General features: G+C 43.5%; 2 protein-coding genes across 2 annotated transcripts in view; one reads left to right on the top strand and one right to left on the bottom strand.

The window, feature by feature from the left end:
• Positions 1 to 339: 339 nt before the first annotated feature.
• Positions 340 to 15899, bottom strand: LOC126981026 (transmembrane channel-like protein 7). The gene is made up of 8 exons (XM_050831653.1): positions 15770 to 15899; positions 12407 to 13271; positions 12145 to 12243; positions 11133 to 11236; positions 10443 to 10538; positions 8317 to 8595; positions 6623 to 7953; positions 340 to 6069 (listed from the first exon to the last, which is right to left on the bottom strand). Exons 2-8 carry the CDS (start codon positions 13263 to 13265, stop codon positions 5862 to 5864), a joined length of 2976 nt encoding a protein of 991 aa, XP_050687610.1. The 5' UTR covers positions 13266 to 13271; positions 15770 to 15899; the 3' UTR covers positions 340 to 5861.
• A 3637-nt stretch (positions 15900 to 19536) lies between these two features.
• Positions 19537 to 20186, top strand: part of LOC126981024 (prolyl 4-hydroxylase subunit alpha-1-like) — a 109640-nt gene continuing 108990 nt past the window's right edge. The window contains exon 1 of the mRNA XM_050831651.1: positions 19537 to 19893. The gene's annotated coding sequence lies outside the window, so the exon portion shown is untranslated. The remainder of the gene's footprint in view (positions 19894 to 20186) is intronic.

The raw sequence follows: 20186 nt of genomic DNA, 5'->3' as shown, positions 1-20186 counted from the left end.
TACATTCAGGGGTTGGAAATAAATGGACATGGATTTTTTTTATTGTAAAAATGGGATTTTTACCATTTTCCACAAAAAGAAGACATTACTATATGACATCTGCAATGATTTACTGTCAAGCATTCTAATGTGGGTAATTTTTGAAAGACTGTAATGGGAGGGTGTAGAAATTACAAATTATATTTAGGCATGCTCATTATTATAATGTAGAATATTATTTTTATTGTAGTTTACTTAAATGCCCATTTCAGATAGGGTTATGTATAAGAAGCTGTATATTATTTTCATTCATTCTTTTTCTTGACCATCAAATTTTTGTGAATATGAAATTTAGTAATAATCTTTTAATATTTTTTTATTAAGGCATAGATTGGCATCTTCCCATCATGGGTGTTAGCAATGCAGATAACAATACTTTCAGTGTTCAGATGATAAGTAGCACCTTTGAACATAGCCAGTCAGTGTGGCAGGTGTCCAGTAGAGCCTCTCTCCATTCATACTGTCATGTGTGTGTGTTTGTTTGAAGAGACTAGATCTGAGTTCATTCCCTTGACTGAGGAAAAATAAGGAAAATTTTGTCAGACACACTGAATGAAAACCTAGGAATATAATTTCCAGATTTGGTGGAATTGGCAAGGTTAGCTCTGTGTAAAGAGCAACGACAAATGCTTTCCCGTCTGTTGATTTGTCATATATATACCTTAGTTTCCTGTAAGTAACTTGATTTTGTTAGAAGCACATCTGATTTATGCTATCTCCTCTTCTCTGTGAAGTAATCATCATCATTGTCATTGTACTCATCAGCACATCATCACAATCATCACCCCAGTTCCTGAGTTAAGCAGGCTGGGGGCCACAAGCTAGAGAAGCAAGAATATAGTTATATTTAAAGGAAAGATCATTCAGTAATATGGGGCACAGCATGATAGACACACACACACACACACACACACACACACACACACACACACACACACACACACACACACACACACACTCACACACACACACACACACACACACACTCACACTCACACTCACACTCACACACACACACACACACACACACACACACACACACACACACACACTGTGGAACATACAAGCTTAACTTAGTTTTGTAAAAGAGCATTTGATTAATAACAAGTAAAGACACCATTAATGGACTGTATTGGCTATACAGGCAGCGCCACACGTAGCCACTCAGTGAACTGTCAAAGAAATACTTTCCATAGAACTCAAATTATGTACTAGAGTGCGTCTGAGGCTGCCTCCAGGATACAAGGCCTTGGTGCCGCCACTGCTCCAAGCCAATGACTGCACACACTTTACTCCTTCCCGATTTCCTGACTATGATTTGACTTGGAGAAAAACTGAAATCGGGTAGGAGTGAAGTGTGTGCAATCATCGGCTTGGGGTGACGGCGGCATCACGGCCGTGTATCCCGGAGACAGCCTCAGACGTACTCTAGTCTACATAGCTGGGCACGATAACACAAAACCTTATTCCCGATAACCGATAACTGATATTGGAAAACCTTATTGGTGATAACCGATATTCGTTAACTGGAGACACAAATATAGGCGATAACCAATAACCGATACCTGATACAAATTCACAATTCCGATACTAGCTAGCGATAAGTTCGATAGGCGAAAACGATACTATATTGATATTTCAAATATAAATACATTGATGAATTCAAATTTTCATTATCTGTATTTTAGACAACTTGCAAAACCTGAAAACCACACATTGACACGTACCTATGGATGGTAATACTACAAACGCCTGAACCGGTGTTGTGTTATTTGGCGTCCCCACCGTCAAAAGCTGGCGCTTTTGTTTACAAACACTGGTCTCTCATGAACTGCGCATGCTTAGACCAGCAAGATTAGACCTGTACAGTCTCACAAAGCTTTTTAACCATAATTGAGAGTTGCTGGAAGGCTGAATCAGACATACAGTACCACCATCCTCGCTGTTTCTCTAACAACACTGTACGAGTTGTATTTATATGTACAGAGTGTCGCTCTAGAAACGTCGTTTCTAGAACGACACTGTACATATAAATACAACTCGTACAGTGTCGTTATAGAAACAGTGAGGATGGTGGTACTGTATGTCTGATTCAGCCTTCCAGCAACTCTTAATGCGTTAAAAAGCATTGTGAGACTGTACAGGGCTAAGCTTACTGGTCTGAACATGTGTAGTTCACGAGAGACCAATGTTTATTAACAAAATCGCCAGCTTTTGACGATGGGACACCAAATAACACAACACCAGTTGCCTTCAATACCATGGCATGCTCACACAAACGAATATGGAATATAAAATTTGAGGCAGTGAATAATAATTTTTTGGGCAAAGTTAAATGATTTTTCTCTTTGATACATTGATTTTTGAGTAACATAAAAAAATAACCAATTGTTTTAATGTTGATCTAAGTATGAAATCTCTTCACCGAAGATATTTCATACCCCGAAGTTTTTTCATACAACACCGGGCGCCCGGGCCACGCATGCGCATGGGAGGAGACTTTTTTTCTGAGAGGTGGAAAAAGTAGTGATTATCGCTAGTTTGGTTACAAAAGTAACGAAGATACCGATATATATTTAAATAAGTAGCGGATGGCCGATAACCCGATTTTGTTATCAGCGATAGAGCATTGCGATAACTTATCGTGATAACGCCCAGCTATGCTAGTCTATAACTTGAACTCTACGGAAAATTCAGCTTAGAGTTGAGTGGCCACATGTGGCGCTGCCTGTATAGCCAATACGGTCCATTCACATGACACACGAAAACCTTTTGTGCGTGTAATCCACAGAGAAAGCCGATGGTCAGATTGCAGGATTACGAGTGTGATGGCTACTTCATTGTATAGTTGATTCTTTAAGTCATCCTCTACATCATATCAAACCTTCATTTACCATACTTTGCCATGTTTTGGCACTGAAGTAATATTACTGAGTTTTCCTTTTCTATCACAGTTCCACTTATTTGCTGTCATACATTTCCCTACCATCTCATTACCATAGTTTCCTGAAGCATATAGTGTAGGACATTTGGTGTGGTGATAATAGCGTTCAAATATAATACACAAGCCAAAAAAAAAAGGTGAATCCATGAGATTGACTAGACTAAAAAGGATTTACACACACACACACACACACACACACACACACAAATGAATTGTGTCTTAACATTGGATTCTAAGTAAAAATCAATGAAAATTAGTCATGTCTGTCTGTCTAGACACTATTTTGTTATTGAGGGAAGTTGGTTCCAGCAGATATTCACAATGTGCCCATACTGATTTGTTGCTCGCTGCTTCTGGCATGAAAGAAAAGTTCAGCAGGGGAGGGGGCGGGGGCAGGGCCATTCTGTCCTCTGCTCATTGAGGATTCACTTGACCATTGATCACACTAACCTGATGATTATTTTCTTCTCTTATGAAGTGATTTCTATTTCTAAAGTTAAAAAGTGATATTGACTTTTTTGTGTGCTTTGATTTTTCATAGGGTTTAGATATAATTTTTAAGGACCTCAATTGTGTAATTAATGACAATACTTGAATTAATTTCTTAGCAAACTGTATTCATGTGTGTGAGTTCCTCCTGTATTTCCATGCCATTGTGTGAGGTTTGTGGGGTAAGGTTTGCATGGACGTGGCTGAGGTAGTGACCCTTTGATAGAGACCCGGCCTAGTGTGTGGGTGATGCGAGGTGGCGTGCAGAGTTGTGTGTGTCATGGACAGTGAGACTGTGTCTGAGGCTGCATCATGGGAGTACTTCAAGTATGTAGTGTTGCAGTTACTGTAAAACTGAAAATATACATTATTTATGACCAGATTGCTATCACTGCTAGTAATATAGGTTTTAAGTATTAATTAGTACAACACATTTCTTTCTTGTGTATGGCACAATATTTCTTACATGTTTTGCTCTCATCTTTTCTGGAATCAATATAAATGTTCATGTGCTCAAAGTTAACTATCAAAGGTTACTTAGAAGTTTGATGCTACTAATGGAAAAGATTTGTTACAAAATTTACAATCCATGATGTAGAATAATAATTAGAAAACATGTATTAGAGTAAATACCAATTGTAAGGCAGAGCACAGCAGGTAGGCAGTGTTCAGGTACAAAGCTGACACAAAAACTTGGTCATGCCAGTATTTATAGCCAGTGCAATCATGTTCAGCAAAGAAACCCAATTTTGCAGTTTATAAAATGCCTTTAGTGTTATGACAAAATTGCAGAAACCAAAGGATCACAGGTTTACCTTAACAAAGGAAGTGGTAGTGTAGTGTTTAATTTTTGTATATGTGGTTATATCAACAGTAAAGAATTATTTATATACTTGCTTTGTTTTCTGATATCCATTATAATTTTTAGATCAGGTGGTGGAATATTTGAGAATCTGTGCAAGACTGACGTGATTGATTGAAGGCTACTGAGTGGATTCCTAGTGGAGTCACCACAAGTGCAAATGTTAGTTTAAGTTCTTGAGCCTGTTTACCATTGAAGTAGTAATATTTTACATGTTCTCACACTCCATTCTTGGTGCTGCTGTTGGAAACAAAGTTCTCTGGAATCCTGTAGAGGTGCCCTCTTGCGGATGTGTGTTTAGTATTCTTGCCTCAAAAGTGTCCTCTTCGAATTTTGGGAGATTTTGAGAAGAAGTAATGTAAGGCCAGACTCAGGGAAGAAAAAGGCTCCTGAAGCCATGATGTGCAATTCTTTGCCAAAGACTACGCAAGCATCTCGTGTTGCAGCACCCAGGCAATGCCCTGCCATTCCTGCATTACCTCCATGGAATAACCTATAACCTAATGTTTGCTGTAAAGCATTAGTATATAGTTTTTTGATGGTTGCGTGAATTTTTTTTAATGACCGAGTTCTTCATAAAAAATCTGCAAAGACCTGTTTTCCTATGATTGGAATTCTTTCCCTTTAAACTGATGCAATTACATGATAATCTGTGCAGCCTCTGCATACATTCCCACATGATATTTACAGTAAACTAAATGTTATATTGAGGTTTACTGATTTTAATGCAAAATTGTACGCATCTGTTGATCCATACTCAGCATTTATGAAATTTTTACAGTGACCTGATGCTGTACAGCCACATGCAACCAATACAGACTGAATGACAAACAAAAAAAAAAGTTGAACTTGAATGACCTTTAACCAGTTAGTGTATATCAAAGGTAGTGATGCATTAAAAATAGCTTTTTTAAGGTACATGCAAGTCATATTATTTATAAAACATAATACTCACACTAGGTAGTCACTAGGTCTAGGTGGTCCCCCATATTTATGGGTTACTCATAATATATATACTTACCTAGCACTTTGTTCATGTTGCTTGGCCAGCCAAAGAAAATTCTGCCATGGCTTCTAGTGCATTTTATGAATGTACACACACACACACACACATGAAACTCAACACCATCTCTTTGGCTGTGCATGTGAGAGGTGGGAGTGCATGATCATTGAGTCAGTATTGATAAACATGCACTCTGATGTACCAGCTGTTATGCAATTAGGAATGTGACCTATCAAATTCACTGTGGTGGTGTGGGAGGAGCACATGGCTGCGGGAGTATTCAGAGCCTCGGCGATGATACATTATTGTCTTCATGCAGCCACTCACGCACAGGTGAGATGGAGGACTTGATAAAAATATGATGGTAACAATAATAATAATAATAATAATTAAAATCATAGTACCTAATATGTATTTATAAACAAAGGACTTAAAAAAATAATGAGGCACAAAATAGGTCACTGGAACTGATTGTGTGGCGCTCCATGAATCAAATACTCTTCATCTTGTGGACCCACGTGAACTCAGCTTCCTGCAGAAACTGCCTGTGTGGGCATGTGCTTTGACATGAGGAAGACCTTGTCCTTGGCTGTGTGCTTGAGCTTCGCCTCCAGCCTCCTGATGAGGCCATTGCGGGCACCCACGAGGGAGGAGTAGTAGGCCAGCAGCAGCAGGAGGCCCAGGAACAGCAGGCCCACCACCACCGCCTCGTCCACTGTGAACAACACCCACCTGCACGGGGCACGGAGGGGGTGGGTCATTATGGGGTCGTGTCCTTACTGACTATTAACTACAACTTACATGACGCCCTGTGCCTGGTGGTCTGTACTGACTAATTGTAACATGATGCCCTGTGCCTGGTGGTCTGTGCTGACTAATTGTAACATGATGCCTTGTGCCTGGCCCTCTGTACCAACTAACTGTAACACCATGCCCATGTCTGTACAAAGTACTGACCATTTCTAGAATGTTATAACCCAAGTCGTCTGAGCTAACTATCTTAAGACTTAACCAACATTGTGCCATATACGTACTTATAAACGTTGAAAATAACCCAGAAGAATAAAGTGTCATGATGTTCTATCTATTCAGTTTCAAATCGTGCACTGACAGTCTATTAAAAAAATAATCTATTTGTGTTAGAAGCAATTATTTTTCATGATAGTCTTATCCGAATAAAAAAGTTAACTCGACTTAAGTGATGCCAATATTGTTTGTTTTGTTTAAAGACAACTCTCCGGGCATAAAGATGCATAATTACATACCATCAACACAAAGTTCTTACCTTATCCAGTTGGTGCTGGCGTTGGTCATTTGGCAGACGTAGTAGGTGAACATCTGCCAGCTGTAGTCGAGGCCTCGGAAGGGCGAGCAGGCGGAGGAGGGGCGGAGGTAGAGCAGCGCCATGCCATTGGGAACGAGGCACAGGAGGAAGGCGAGGCAGAGGATGGTCATGAACATGGCGGAGGAGCGGGAGGCGCGGAACACCCTCGTCGCCGGGACACACGTGTACGTCACGGTGAAGAGCTTGAGGCCGAAGAGCAGGCAGAACCAAAGCGAACTGACCATGGTGAGGATGGGGGCGAAGATGACGCTCATCCAACACATGGACTGGAGGTAGACGATATCCAGCACGTGGGTCGGCACGAAGAACTCGATGCGGCCCAACGTTTTGCACAAGGCATTGTCGAAGCGGAACAATGACTTGCGGGCCACGTCCACCACTAAGGTCATGCCGAGGTGTAGGAGCATGTCCAGCAGAAGGTTGGAGTAGATCTGCTGGCCGAGGTACGTCTCCCAGCAGATGTAAGGATTCTCCAGGTCACAGCTTTGTGGCTTTTGCGATATTACAATGATCTTGGTGAACATGAGAACGACCAGGGATGTTAACCTGACGAAAACGCAGCGAACCAGAGTAATGAGCAACTCCGTGTGTCCGCGGTAATGCTCGTACGGCACCACTAACGAGAAGAGCAGCGGGTACACGAAGTTGAAGGCTGACACAGTGACGGTCGGGGCGTACTCCCACAGGAACTTTTGTGAGGGCTGCGATTTATCAAGATTTTTCTGCGACAAATCCACCAGGAAGTAAATGCCCGTCCAACCTGCGCAGACCAGGACGACGACTGCAGCGTTGATGGCTATTCTGGTGAGAATGAGAGTTATGCGTTGGTTCCTCGTGCGTTGCTGCTTTCTCTCGAGGAAGAGTTCGTCATCAAAGGCAGTCTTCACCTCACCCGTGATAGAGATATGCATCGTCTTGGCGGCCTTCTCCTCCCGCACCGTGTAATCCCAGGCAGGGAAAATGATGTTGGGGAAATTCGTGCTTTTATCTCCCACTTTGGCAGGCAACTGGCGAAAGAATTTAGCCACGAAGTACACAACGAAAATGAGGGAGATAAGAAGAACAGTGATGACCGACAGAATGTATGCGAGGCCCAGCTTATAGTGACTGTCCAGGTTGGCCGAGGCGGGGAAGCGGCCGGCAAAGAGGATCGTCCACTCGAGAAAGCCAGTGCCCTGCAGGAAGTCTTGCGCCAACTTGATCACGTCGCCCTTGTGCTCCGCCTCGATGTTCTCCAGGTTGTTGGTGTAGTTGGTGCTGCAATCCTGAAACTGTGTCGCAGGAAATGTGTAGTAGAATGTGACGTGGTGTGATGTGTTTTATCAGTGAATTTGATGTGTCCTTACAGTAATTGCAGAGAGAGACAAGTAGTTAGATAAATTGATAGATAGAGAGAGAAAGAGAAATACACAAAAATAGACAGATATAAAACTATAATGAACATGTCATTGTCTTACAAAAATCGCAAAGAAAGACAAATTAATATACCGATGGACAGAGAAAGAGAGAAAAACAAACCGACAAATAAAACCATAATGAACGTTAAAACCATTGATGCCAAGAAGCTTTATGTATTATTCGATAGCACAACACCTCAACTCTAACATTCAGAATGAACCATCGCCTCTATTCACCTTGGCGGGTTGTCCCAGAGTGTAGTAGCAAGGGTCGTGGTCGTCGTTGAAGTCGTTGAGTTTGTAGGTGGCTACGTTACTGCTCTCCCCCTGAGGCACCCAACCCCAGTACTGCAGCTCCGGCCCTCCAGCCAGCAGGGCGGCGGGCACTACCACGCCCCCGGCTAACACCAGGCCGAGCAGGAAGTTCAGTTGGATGAGAGCGCGAAGGAAATTGAAGAACGCCACCACGCTTGATCCAAACTTCCCCTCGATGCGCTTGAGAACGTGGTCCCAGATCTAACAGAAGATACGAGTAGTAGTAGTAGTAGTAGTAGTAGTAGTAGTAGTAGTAGTAGTAGTGGTAGTAGTAGAAGGAGAAGAAGCAGGGCTGGCCGACGAGGGGTGTGGGATGCGGGGGAGGAGGTTGCGAGATCATAAGTACAAGAGTTATGGCCATGTGTGTAGGATATAGAGTAGTAGTAGTAGTAGTAGTTGTAGTAGTAGTAGTAGTAGTAGTAGAAGTAGCAGTAGTAGTAGTAGTAGTATTAGGTCCTTAATTTAATCTTTCCCCAGTTCATTCTTTCCCCAGTTCATTCTTTCCCCAGTTTATTCTTTCCCTAGTTTATTCTTCCCCCAGTTCATTCTTTCCCCAGTTCATTCTTTCCCCAGTTCATTCTTTCCCCAGTTCATTCTTTTCCCAGTTTATTCTTTCCCCAGTTCATTCTTTCCCCAGTTCATTCTTTCCCCAGTTCATTCTTTCCCCAGTTCATTCTTTCCCTAGTTTATTCTTTCCCCAGTTCATTCTTTCCCCAGTTCATTCTTTCCCCAGTTCATTCTTTCCCCAGTTCATTCTTTCCCCAGTTTATTCTTTCCCTAGTTTATTCTTCCCCCAGTTCATTCTTTCCCCAGTTCATTCTTTCCCCAGTTCATTCTTTCCCCAGTTCATTCTTTTCCCAGTTCATTCTTTCCCCAGTTCATTCTTTCCCCAGTTCATTCTTTTCCCAGTTCATTCTTTCCCCAGTTCATTCTTTTCCCAGTTCATTCTTTCCCCAGTTCATTCTTTCCCCAGTTCATTCTTTCCCCAGTTCATTCTTTCCCCAGTTCATTCTTTCCCCAGTTCATTCTTTTCCCAGTTCATTCTTTCCCCAGTTCATTCTTTTCCCAGTTCATTCTTTCCCCAGTTCATTCTTTTCCCAGTTCATTCTTTCCCCAGTTCATTCTTTCCCCAGTTCATTCTTTCCCCAGTTCATTCTTTCCCCAGTTCATTCTTTCCCCAGTTCATTCTTTTCCCAGTTCATTCTTTCCCCAGTTCATTCTTTCCCCAGTTCATTCTTTTCCCAGTTCATTCTTTCCCCAGTTCATTCTTTTCCCAGTTCATTCTTTCCCCAGTTCATTCTTTCCCCAGTTCATTCTTTCCCCAGTTTATTCTTTCCCCACTTCATTCTTATCCCAGTTTATTATTTTCCTTGTTTATTCTTTCGGGTGCTTATTCTTTCTTTATTTTTTTACAACAAAGGAGGCAGCTGAAGGGCACAAAAAAGGAAACAATAATAAAAAAAGCCCGCTACTCGCTGCTCCTAAAAAAGAATCAAAAGAGGTGGCCGAAAGAGAGGTCAATTTCGGGAGGAGAGGTGTCCTGATACCCTTCTCTTGAAAGAGCTCAAGTCGTAGGCAGGAGGAAATACAGATGAAGGAAGATTGTTCCAGAGTTTACCAGCGTGAAGGATGAAAGAGTGAAGATGCTGGGTAACTCTTGCATAAGGGGTTTGGACAGTATAGGGATGAGCATGAGTAGAAAGTCGTGTGCAGCGGGGCCGCGGGAGGGGGGGAGGCATGCAGTTAGCAAGTTCAGAAGAGCAGTCAGCGTGGAAATATCGATAGAAGATAGAAAGAGAGGCAACATCGCGACGGAATTTAAGAGGTAGAAGACTATCAGTAAGAGGAGGAGAACTGATGAGACGAAGAGCCTTAGACTCCATTCTTCTCGTTCCTTCTCACTTGCTTTTATTTTTCCTAATAGTAATAGTAATAGTAATAGTAGTAGTATTAGTATTAGTCAGATCATGGTAGTAGTATCGTGTCTCGAGTCGTGAGCTAGGAAGGCCACGAGTGCGAGACAGCACAACGAGGGAGGAGTGCCTTACGTAGTTAGCCTGGAAGAGCTTGGCCAGGGAGTTGCCGCCCTTCCGCACCGCCTTCGTCACGGGGCGCCTCGAATACCACTTGACGTCGGCGTTGCTCTGCGAGGGGAGGAGCCAAGGACGTGTCAGCAGGCAAGTGTGTTAATTTATCTTTTTTACTCTTACACAATTTCTCGCTATGAGGAACTCCTTTAATTGTTGTGTATCTGTGTTATGGGCTACAGCAAATTGTTATGTAGTTGTGAACTCATCTCGTATTTTATGTTCAGTAGGAGCAGCGACTAGCGGGCTTTTTTTATTTTTTTTATTATAGTTTCCTTTTTTTTGTGCCCTTGAGCTGTCTCCTTTGTTGTAAAAAAAATCTATCTGTATCTTTGTCTATATATCTATTTATTCATGCATCTCTCTATCTACATCTGTGTGTGTGTGTGTGTGTGTGTGTGTGTGTGTGTGTGTGTGTGTGTGTAACAAAGGCTGGCAAAAAACGCTTCTTTTTTGTAGGGAAATTAATGTAAATCGTTCTCAGCTCATTTTATGCGAGTTGTATTCATTCAAAAAAACATTTCATTAGGGAGCTACTCACAACCTTTTAACTACAACAAAAGAAAAATAGTTTAGCCTCTTTATGGAAATGACTTCTTTCTTTCACGATTTCATCCCCTCTGAGACAAATACCATACCGCCTTTACGTACCAACTTTGCCTTGAGTTTTTTCTTGGTCTCTCGGCGGCGGTCTAGCGGCCACGGCTGGTCCCGCAAACAGTCCAGGGCCTCCAGCACCTCGGCTTCCGTCTGGGCTGAGGGGGACAGAGGAAGGCGGTGAACCAAAATGATGATGCCAATAAAGGGGCTATTACACTGGGCAAATTTTCCGTGTATCTTCAGTCAAACCACGATTTCCGCTGACGTGGTTCTCATCTTTCCGTGGTTTTCTGACGTGTCCACGATCTTCCAAAGCCATGGTAGATTTCACCGAAGCACGACGGTATTACTCATCATCATCAGCAGCAATAACAAGAAACAAACGAAAACCACGCCAGCGGATATCGTGGTTTGACTGAAGATCCGCGGAAAATTTGGCCAGTGTAATAGCCCCTTAAGGCTATACCCAACTGGAGGTGGAGTTCTAAACACTGAGATCATCACGTACGGAGTCTGTGTCAGCCAGTAAAGAGAAAATCAAGGTCACAGAACATCATCAAATAGCCTAATATTGTGTCAAGTCTCTTCAAGCGATACTAAATGTGAAGTTAATCGTAAAAAAACACTGAGAAAAATTGTTGAGTCTGAGGCAGCCAGTGAGCACGGAATCATGCCAGACAACGTTATTATATAGCCTCATATTTTGCTAGTTACTCGTACAAGCAGTCAGATGAAGTAGGTATATACCGTCACCCTCATAAAATAATCGCCAAAGTCATTTTTCGGTGATTTTCAGGTTTTTGTGTACATCAATTTTTCATCATGTGACGCCCATTTTTGTATAGTTGCCTTCGTCATTCAGGGTTTGAGTGTTCTGGAATTGACCTTTTCATTTCTGCCTAAATCTAAGGTCAAATAAGATAATGACAGTTCTTTTCTGATTTCCTGTAAAGTAATAAATAATGACTTAGGCGGTTTGTTTACGAAGGTGACGATATGGCGTCTGAGGCAGCCAGTGAGCCCGGAATGAAGGGCAGGGAACCAGTGTCAATGTAAGACTCACGCTCGTCCTCGACCTCCTGGTGGTGCTGCTGCTGCTCCCAGGCGGTCGACACGGGGGCGCCACGGCGGTTCCGCAAACTCCCTCGGAAGCGAATAGTTCCTGAGAATCACAAAAGAAGAAGAAAAATGTAAAAATCGCCCTCTCACTTTTTTTTCTGCTCTCTTTTACAATTTTATCGCTATCCGTCTATATCATTTTGTTCATTTCACGTCTTAAAAAAGTTTATGTCGCATTGTCTTGCTCTACTGTGGATCAAGATTACCTTTGGTCATGTCCATCTGTGAGGGCAGCATGGCGTAGATGTCATCTTCCCACCCCGACGCCGCCCACTGACCCTCCTCGTACTGGAAGGCTCGGGGATCGCCACCTCCTGCATGGTGCTCCTGGTGAGGGTGTGTGCCGGGGTGAGGGTATCCATGCTGTGCCTCCCACGCCTCATGGTGACTGTTGGGGGCGTAGCTGGCGTGTCCAAGGCCGTGTTCCCTTCTGGGCTCTGGATACTCTTGGCGAACCTCAGTGTGACCCCCAATGCCCTCTCGCTGACGCCCGTCCATCTCGTCTGTCGCGCCCCACGTCCTCGGCTGCCCGTCTTGCATGGCTCTCCCCGCGCCCTGTCTGTGGCTCTGTCTCACGTGGTCAGGTCCTGCAGTGTCGTAACCCCGCCTGCAGCCTTGATTTCTGTGCCGCTGCTCCGCTTCCCACTCGTTTCTATGTCTCTGCTCTGCCTCCCACTGGCTTCTATGCCGCTGCTCCGCCTCCCACTGACTTTTTTGTGGAGGATATCGACTAGAGGAGCGAGAGTGCCCTTCGTCTCTGGGATACCTTGTCTGTTCCCTCCAATCTCCATGGGCACGTGGGTCTATTCGTCGCTGATCCTGCCCGCCGTGCCCGTCATACCTCGATGGGTGTCGGTGGGGCGCTTCTTGGGGCGTACGTGCTTCCCCGCCCCACCGTGAGTCTTGCCTGGCCTGGTGGTGCTCCCGCGGCCTCCTGTGGTCGGCGCGTGGAAGCTGCTGACCCTCAGAGTACCTGTCGCGCCTCTGTGGTGGGACGTGGTCTGGTCTAGGCCCGGCCGGAGGGTAGGGGGCCCCGTAATAGCCCTGGTGCCTCTCGGATGACATGAGGAGCTGGAAAGGAGAATGAAATGAGACGCTGGAGAAAGTGTAACATTTGCTTGCCGAGGCCAGACATCGTAGGCAGACTCATTGTCACGTGATGTCTCCAAGGTAAACGTGACGATGTGAGGTTGATGTGTGCAACGAGCTCTGTTCACTACGCTAAGATGAATAACAGTGATGAGTGAAACAAGTGCTTCTCTCCTACCTATACTACGTTTATTTCCCTGTTTATTCGTTCAAGTTGTCAAGTTTAACTATTAATTTATGGTATTTTTTTTTTACAATGTGATGTTCTTTCCGCCTATACGAAAGAGGGTGTCCACTCCCATAATGTCTGGCTTCCTCCCGCCCGTGGCCTTTCACGAGTTGTAAACAAGTTTTGCAATATCAACTGTTTCTATCTAACAAAAACATGAAGTTACTCTTGATCGGTGAATATAACATGAACCTAAAACACCCAATTTCATGTCCTATATAAGAAAAGAATAAAGATCAAGGGCTCGAAAATAAATCACGACTAAGCTCCGCTCCAAGAAGAGGGATAGTGTTGCAAGGACAAGGAAAATAAGGATTCCAGAGAGCCAGTGAGAGATTATCCACAATGAGCCGTGGAGCTGGTGATTTGACGCGAGGCTCACAGCTGAACGATAAGTTACACGTGAATAAGGGAAAAAAAGGAAAACTAAAGATACAAGAACAAAATATGTCGTTTCCTTAACCCGGTAGCAGCGGGGATCATGTTTCTTAATGGTCCCTCTAAGCGAGAAAAAAAGAGAAAAAATCATCACTCACACAAACCATTTCATAATATATATCAAAGCATTTGTGATCAGTTTATGTATCATCTATATTTTGGGGTTTACACTTTCGCTTCTCACATCAAATATTTCTAAAGGTCAAAGAGGGGGGCAGTCGGGTTCTAATGAGTGTTTCTTCAGGTTCACGGTACAGAGGAAGGGTCAAACTACCACCAGGGTCAAAAAACTACTACTGGAAATGCCCCAAACTCTTACGAAAGCCTTGTCAAATATGTGAACTTGGGCGCCGAATTGTCTAGTAATACGCCCCTATATAGAGTTACGAATGCGTGCTAAGGAATCCCATATAGTGTTGCGAAGGTGTTTGATGTTGTTACCTGACCCTTGAATTCGTCCACAGTTGTATAGTGGTAGTAATAGCAAATTATATATGAAAAAAATCGAACGGTTGAGACGGGAACCTGTCTATACGGTTGAAATGTCACCATTGGCAGTCTTGAAGCTTTACTGATGTGATTGATTGATTGATAGTTTATTGTTGCAAGTAAACAACAAAGGAGAAGGGAGGAGCATGCCATCCCAACCCCCAGGCAGTACAGTGTGCTTATAGTGTGTCATTCTTATTTAGGGTGGTCCCTCGTCCCTTAATATTTTGTAACCATTGCTAGTATTAGAGAGTTTAATCCCACAAGTTATTTAGTGGTTTCGGATTCCTTACAGCACGTGACTATATCATTAAGTAAGGAAGATACTGAAGTTTTGTTTTCATTTTCTTTACAACTCATCTCCGTCCTCGCTTTATGCAAACAATAATGAGTAACTATGAATGTCTGTGTCTGTCTGTTATGTTCTATGGTAGCGCACACATCGTAATTTTCATGCAACTCAGTACAATCAAGGAGTGTCATGACGAGATGTAACCGATCAGCAATATTACTCGTCCTATCACGACTTTTGCAATCCTACTGGCGTGAACATTCAGCGACAGCCAGTCAAGATGTTCATGCCATTATTTCCATCACGTGAGACTAAAATTCGTAGTGACGGGATTGAACAAGTCACAGTAGTTGCATTTTTCACTCATTTATTCACTCACTAACACACTCACTCACATTCACTCACTCACTCATCCACTTGCTCAAACACTCACTCATTCACTCACTTGCTCAGTTATTCTCCCACTCACTCACTCACACACTCACTCACATTCACTCACTCACTCACTCACTCACATTCACTCACTCACTCATCCACTTGCTCAAACACTCACTCAGTCACTCACTTGCTTAGTTATTCTCCCACTCACTCACTCACACACTCACTCACTCACTCACTCACTCATCCACTTGCTCACACACTCACTCAGTCACTCATTTGCTTAGTTATTCTCCCACTCACTCATTCACTCACTCACTTACTCACTCACTTACTCATTAACTCATTCATCCACTTGCCTACACACTCACTCAGTCAATCATCCACCCACTCACTCACTCACTCACTCACTCACTCACTCATCCACTCAATCAATTACCCATCCCATTAACTACACACATACTCATTCACCTCACCCATTCATCTACTTCCCCGTAAACTCACTCAACTGCTCACTCATTCACTCATCCATCTACTCATTCACTCACATACTCACTCACCCACTCGCCCACTCCCTCACTTACCAACACATACACTCACCCACCATCCCCCCCACAACACCACAGCCCCACACACCCACACCCACACACTCACCCTCGACACTCGCGTAGCACCACCGATGAGCAAACACCATCACCACAATACCATCACCATCACCACCACCACACTATCACCGACCCTCTCCAACTGGTGACTGGTGTACGGCGTGACTGACTGGCTGCTGCTGGTGGCGAAATGGAGGGTGGGGTGGACTGGGGAGGGAGGAAGGAAGGGGGAGGGTGGACTGTGTGTTTTCCTGTATTTCATTAAGTTTATGGCGTGTGATAAGGGGAAGCTGATAAGCCGTAAAGTAACCAAGATAGTCGGTCCGTGACGTGTAGGAGGTGTGTGTGTGTGTGTGTGTGTGTGTGTGTGTGTGTGTGTGTGTGTGTGTAAATCCTCCATTCTCGTTCCTATTGCAATCAAACAGTAGCAGGAGGAGGAGGAGGAGGAGGAGGAGGGGAAGGAGATAAAAAAACAAAACAAGAAATTACAAAAAAAGAGAAGTGAAAAGAAGAAAAGACAAAGAGGAAGAACAAGATGAATAGAGTCAAATGCAGGATATATAGAATGAGGAGACGAGGTAGAGAAAAGGGAGTATGAACAGGAGGAGAAGGGGGAAGAACAGAAGTAGACTCAAACGAACGAGACATACAAAGAGAGGAAGATAAAAAGGAGGAAGAACAAGAGGAGAAGGAGGAACAGAAGGGGAAGAACAGAAGTAGACTCAAACGAACGAGACATACAAAGAGAAATGGATAAAAAGGAGGAAGAACAAGAGGAGAATAGGCTACCACGTGAAGAGTCATCACAAGAATATATTACTATCTATTCATTATCAGGTGTTAACAATAGATCACCTGATAACGTACGCGAAGACTGAATACAGGACGCGAGATTGTGACGTCACCAAACGGCACTGATTGATGACTCTTATATAGCAAGGAAGGAGTTACGGTAAGTGTTTTAAAAGTCATATTCTTAAACATTTCGAGGCCCAAGGACACACATTTGACAAGGCTTTCGTGGGAGTTGTGGGCATTTCCAGTGGGTGTACTTTTATGATCCTGGTGGTAGTTTAACCCTTCTTCTGTACCATGAACCTATAAACATACTCATTAGAACCAGGTTAATCTCCTTTTCAGCCCTTGGAGATAGTTGATGTGAGAGGCGATAGCATCGGAGAATATTGACCTTAGTGTGTTCTTAATGTTATTGCGTGTACTTGGTTATTTGGAGGTGATGATGATGATGATGATGATGATTTGAGATAGAAAATGGAACTTGAGGAGGAGGAGGAGGAGGAGGGGGAGGAGGAAAAGGGTTAGGAGAATGAGGACTAGGAGGAGGAGGAGAAGATAAGAAAATAAAACCAGTAAAGGAGAAGTGGAAAGGAGAGGAAAAAGAGGAAGAATAGGAGGAGTAAGATTAAAAGGACGTGGTTTATAGGAAGAGGAGGCGGGAGGAGGAGGAGGAGGAGGAGGAAGAGGAAAAGAAGAAGTAAGAGGAGGAGGAGAAAGAACACCGGAGGAAAACAGAATCAAAGAGGAAAGAGGAAGAAGAAAACGAGGAGGAGAAGAGAAGGAAGAGGAGGAAGAGGAAGAGGAAAAGAAGGAGTAAGAGGAGGAGAAGGAGAAAGAACACCGGAGGAAAACAGAATCAAAGAGGAAAGAGGAAAAAGAAAACGAGGAGGAGAAGAGAAGGAAGAGGAGGAGGAGGAGGAGGAGGAGGAAGAGGAAAAGAAGGAGAAGTAAGAGGAGGTGAAGGAGAAAGAACACCGGAGGAAAACAGAATCAAAGAGGAAAGAGGAAGAAGAAAACGAGGAGGAGAAGAGAAGGAAGAGAAGGAGGAGGAAGAGGAAGAGGAAAAGAAGAAGTAAGAGGAGGAGAAGGAGAAAGAACACCGGAGGAAAACAGAATCAAAGAGGAAAGAGGATGAAGAAAACGAGGAGGAGAAGAGAAGGAGGAGGAGGAGGAAGAGGAAAAGAAGAAGTAAGAGGAGGAGAAGGAGAAAGAACACCGGAGGAAAACAGAATCAAAGAGGAAAGAGGAAGAAGAAAACGAGGAGGAGAAGAGAAGGAAGAGAAGGAGGAGGAAGAGGAAAAGAAGAAGTAAGAGGAGGAGAAGGAGAAAGAACACCGGAGGAAAACAGAATCAAAGAGGAAAGAGGAAGAAGAAAACGAGGAGGAGAAGAGAAGGAAGAGGAGGAGGAGGAGGAAGAGGAAAAGAAGAAGTAAGAGGAGGTGAAGGAGAAAGAACACCGGAGGAAAACAGAATCAAAGTGGAAAGAGGAAAAAGAAAACGAGGAGGAGAAGAGAAGGAAGAGAAGGAGGGGGAAGAGGAAGAGGAAAAGAAGAAGTAAGAGGAGGAGAAGGAGAAAGAACACCGGAGGAAAACAGAATCAAAGAGGAAAGAGGAAAAAGAAAACGAGGAGGAGAAGAGAAGAAGGAAGAGGAGGAGGAGGAGGGTGAGGAAGATGGAGAGGAAGAGTTACGTAATCCGTCATTCCTTAATTAATCACAATCTGCTTTCAATAGGTACTCAAACTTGTCAACGAATTGCCTTTCAGTCACGCCATCAACTATTTACAGGAGCAACGTTATTTTTTTTCTTGGTGTGTGACGTATTTTTATTTTACCCTTGAGCTGCCTCCTTTACAATATACAAAAAACTAAGAAAATAAATAAAAACCCTTAATGTCTCGCGTAAGTCTAAATGATTGCAACAACTTAATCGTCTCGTCCAGGGCTCGTCGCTTATCACTAATTTCCTGGTATCTGGCTTTCCTACTCTACGGTGGATCGATATTTGGTATTCTCTGCCCGTCGTTTTATCAGTGGAAATGCGTTCTTAATTGTTGTGCTATTTTTTCTAGTGTTATCTCGTGTTATCAGTGACGTCACGGCTCAATTGCTTCAGCTGAGTGATTATTGACCTCACTGTATGTATGTGTGTGTGTGTGTGTGTCTTTATCTATCTATCTATTAACTATATCTATCTATCTACCTCTCTATCTTTCTATCTATCTATCTATTTATCTATCTATCTCCATCCTTCTGTTTATCTGTCTGTTCCTATTTTTCTTCCTTTTCTTTCTTCCTTTCTTTCTTTTAAGGACACGCCATGAATGGAAAGTGCCGGCGTGTGGTGGTGGCGGCGGTGACGACAGATTGCTTGTGTTGGGAAAATTTAAGCCAATCAAGGCGGTGGAAACTGTCTGTGGAGGGGAGGAGGAAAGGGACGAAGGACGTGTGTGTGTGTGTGTGTGTGTTGGGCTATCAAGAACTGTAACCATTCCATCCCGTCTGAGTCAACAGCCCCAAGATTGCAGTGAAGGTGAATAAAAGGCTTGGTGTAAAGTCGGTGCTGTTTGTGGTGCTGCTGCTGAGGTAGTTTCACCGTCATTTGTTACCTTGTTGTCACCTTAGAATCTGCGGCCGCTCTTCTCTTTTCTCTCCCCCTTACTCCCCAGACACACTCTCTCTCTATCTATCTGTATCTATCTGTCTATCTCTCTATGTCAACTAATTTTACGAGCCATTAACACAACTTTCATCACACCTACCAAACCTTTACAACCTATTACATTACACTATATACATTACACACTTTTGCAACGTAGAGAATCCATAAAACACATTCCGTAACTCATCATAAAACAATGTGCCAACGCCTCCCGAGTGAACGCCCCTGATAGCGTGAGGAGCCAAGGATGCGAGCACTTAATTACCTGCGCATCGGCGGCTCAACAGGTGCGATGCGAGCGAGCGAGCCAGAGAGGACGAGCGAAGCCGCGCCGAGAGAGAGCTGACCAAAAGAGAAGTCAGTCGGTACGCGGCGGCTGAAGGACGAGGGAGTGTTTCGGTAGCTTCCCTGGGCGGCCTGACACGCTGGAGAAGAACCTCGCCTTGACGTCGAACTGAATCACGTGTTAGAACTTTGGGGTGAACTTTTTGAGAGTTCACGTAGAGACAGAGATCTTTTGTTGTGTTGTTCGTATATCTTATTCAACTCTAACTTCGATATTTGTTGTTGTTTTGAAGCGAAGGTTGAATAATTAGTCTTGGTAGTTCTTTGTCGTATTGAATCAACTTCGTCTTCGCGTCTTATTCTTCATCGTCCTCAACTCTGCCGTCACTTCGTTCTTGTGTGAGAAGGCATCCTATCCCATAACACAAGGTAAGTTGATTAAGGCTGTTTTGTGTACCTGTGACTGTGTTTAGACAAGTAGTTTGATGCAGTTTCGTGATTGGAACTTGGTGTTTAAGATTAACGTTGAGGTAGAAGCAGAGATCTCTATTGTTTTGAATCGGGCATTGAACTAGTCTTATTTTGTCTTACTTAACTCTGTCGATGCGTCATGTAGAGGGAGTATGGTAACCAGAATTTTGCAATGACTTAGATTCACGTAGAGGGAGAGGTGGTGGAGATCTTTGTTCTGTTTTGAAGCGAACGTTGAACTAGTATTTTTT

Source organism: Eriocheir sinensis, chromosome 46, assembly GCF_024679095.1.
Source record: "Eriocheir sinensis breed Jianghai 21 chromosome 46, ASM2467909v1, whole genome shotgun sequence".
NCBI lineage: Eukaryota > Metazoa > Arthropoda > Malacostraca > Decapoda > Varunidae > Eriocheir > Eriocheir sinensis.
This window is presented reverse-complemented; position numbering and strand designations above follow the sequence as displayed.